This window comes from Aplysia californica, unplaced genomic scaffold (genome assembly GCF_000002075.1).
Source record: "Aplysia californica isolate F4 #8 unplaced genomic scaffold, AplCal3.0 scaffold00123, whole genome shotgun sequence".
Lineage (NCBI taxonomy): Eukaryota > Metazoa > Mollusca > Gastropoda > Aplysiida > Aplysiidae > Aplysia > Aplysia californica.
In genome coordinates, this window is record NW_004797393.1 from 166,942 (window position 1) to 168,238 (window position 1,297).

A 1,297-nucleotide genomic window follows, 5' to 3' on the forward strand; every position below is an offset into this window, starting at 1 on the left:
TTTGTGTTTGTTACTCTCTTGTAACACCTCTAATCTTCGGCACTTATATGACCTTATTGTGTTGCAAGTGCCGTAAAACACTTACTAAAACTAAAAAAACCTACTTACTTTCACCCCAGGCTGTTAAGGCCATCTGCGGGTAAGATTTTCCCCATTTTTACCCAGTTTGGCCATACAGTTTCCCCCCTCCATTTTTGAAACCTACATCCATTTCCATCAAAGTTTCGACCGAAGATTCAATCAAATATGTTTCAAAGTCATTTTAAAATGGGTTTTTAAAAAAAATATTTAGCAATTTTGGGATATGTTTCTTAATATTTTCTTCATTATTTTTTCAAATATTTATTTTTCCGACTCTAAATTACATCTTCTCTTTTGTTTTTCCTTTGAATATCTTCATTATTTTACACAATGTCCATCCATAGGAGACCTGTACTGAAAGAGAGCCCTTTTTGAAGATAATCTCAGACGAAAATTACAATCAGTGTCTTTGTTGGGAATTTGGAGATTTTTTTGCTTTTTTCCTAATCATAATATTACAAATTTGGCGTTATTTGTTCATTACATAGGTATTGTAGTTTGTACTTACTAAAATGAAAGCCAACGGACGAAAACTAAGAGAGAAGATAGCTTTTGAAATTTGATGAAATTATCCAATATAGCGGACGTTTGCTTGGTTACCATGGTTACCATGTGCTTATAATAATAAATAATTACTTGAATTTGTTCTTTGACGTCTGACTAATGTGAATATATCATCTTTGCTACATATAGCCAAGGGATATGGATTTTAGAAAGTTCACCAGCAGATGGCTTTAATCACCTTCACAGTGGAAGTAAAACACGACGTATGGATATGGTTAAACACTGAATAAACTCACTTATTTTCACCCCAGGCTGCAACTTCACTGTGAAAGTAAAACACGACGTACAGATAGGGTTAAACACTGAATAAACTCACTTATTTTTACCTCAGGCTGTTAATCAACTTCACCATGGACCCTTCAGAGCCGATATGGCACGGCTATGTGTTTGCCCTAGTCCTCGTTCTCACCAGAGTGTTTGACACAGTCTTCAACATGACCAGTCAGTTCCTCACCTCTCGCCTCGCAACACGAATACGTTCCACGGCGATTGCTGCGGTCTTCAGGAAGGTGTGTCTGTCCTTTTTATCATCATCATCATCATCATCATCATCATCATCATCATCATCATCGTCATCATCATCATCGTCATCATCATCATCATCATCATCATCATCATCATCATCATCATCATCATCATCATCATCATCATC

At 36.2% G+C, this 1,297-nt stretch overlaps 1 protein-coding gene across 1 annotated transcript in view; it reads left to right on the forward strand.

Moving 5' to 3' along the window:
• Window positions 1–1,154, forward strand: part of LOC106011466 (multidrug resistance-associated protein 1) — a gene marked incomplete at both ends in the record, with an annotated part of 11,331 nt that extends 10,177 nt beyond the window's left edge. Inside the window, 1 exon segment of the mRNA XM_013081268.1 lies at window positions 977–1,154. Within this exon segment, the coding sequence (XP_012936722.1) occupies window positions 977–1,154 (178 nt within the window).
• Window positions 1,155–1,297: the final 143 nt, after the last annotated feature.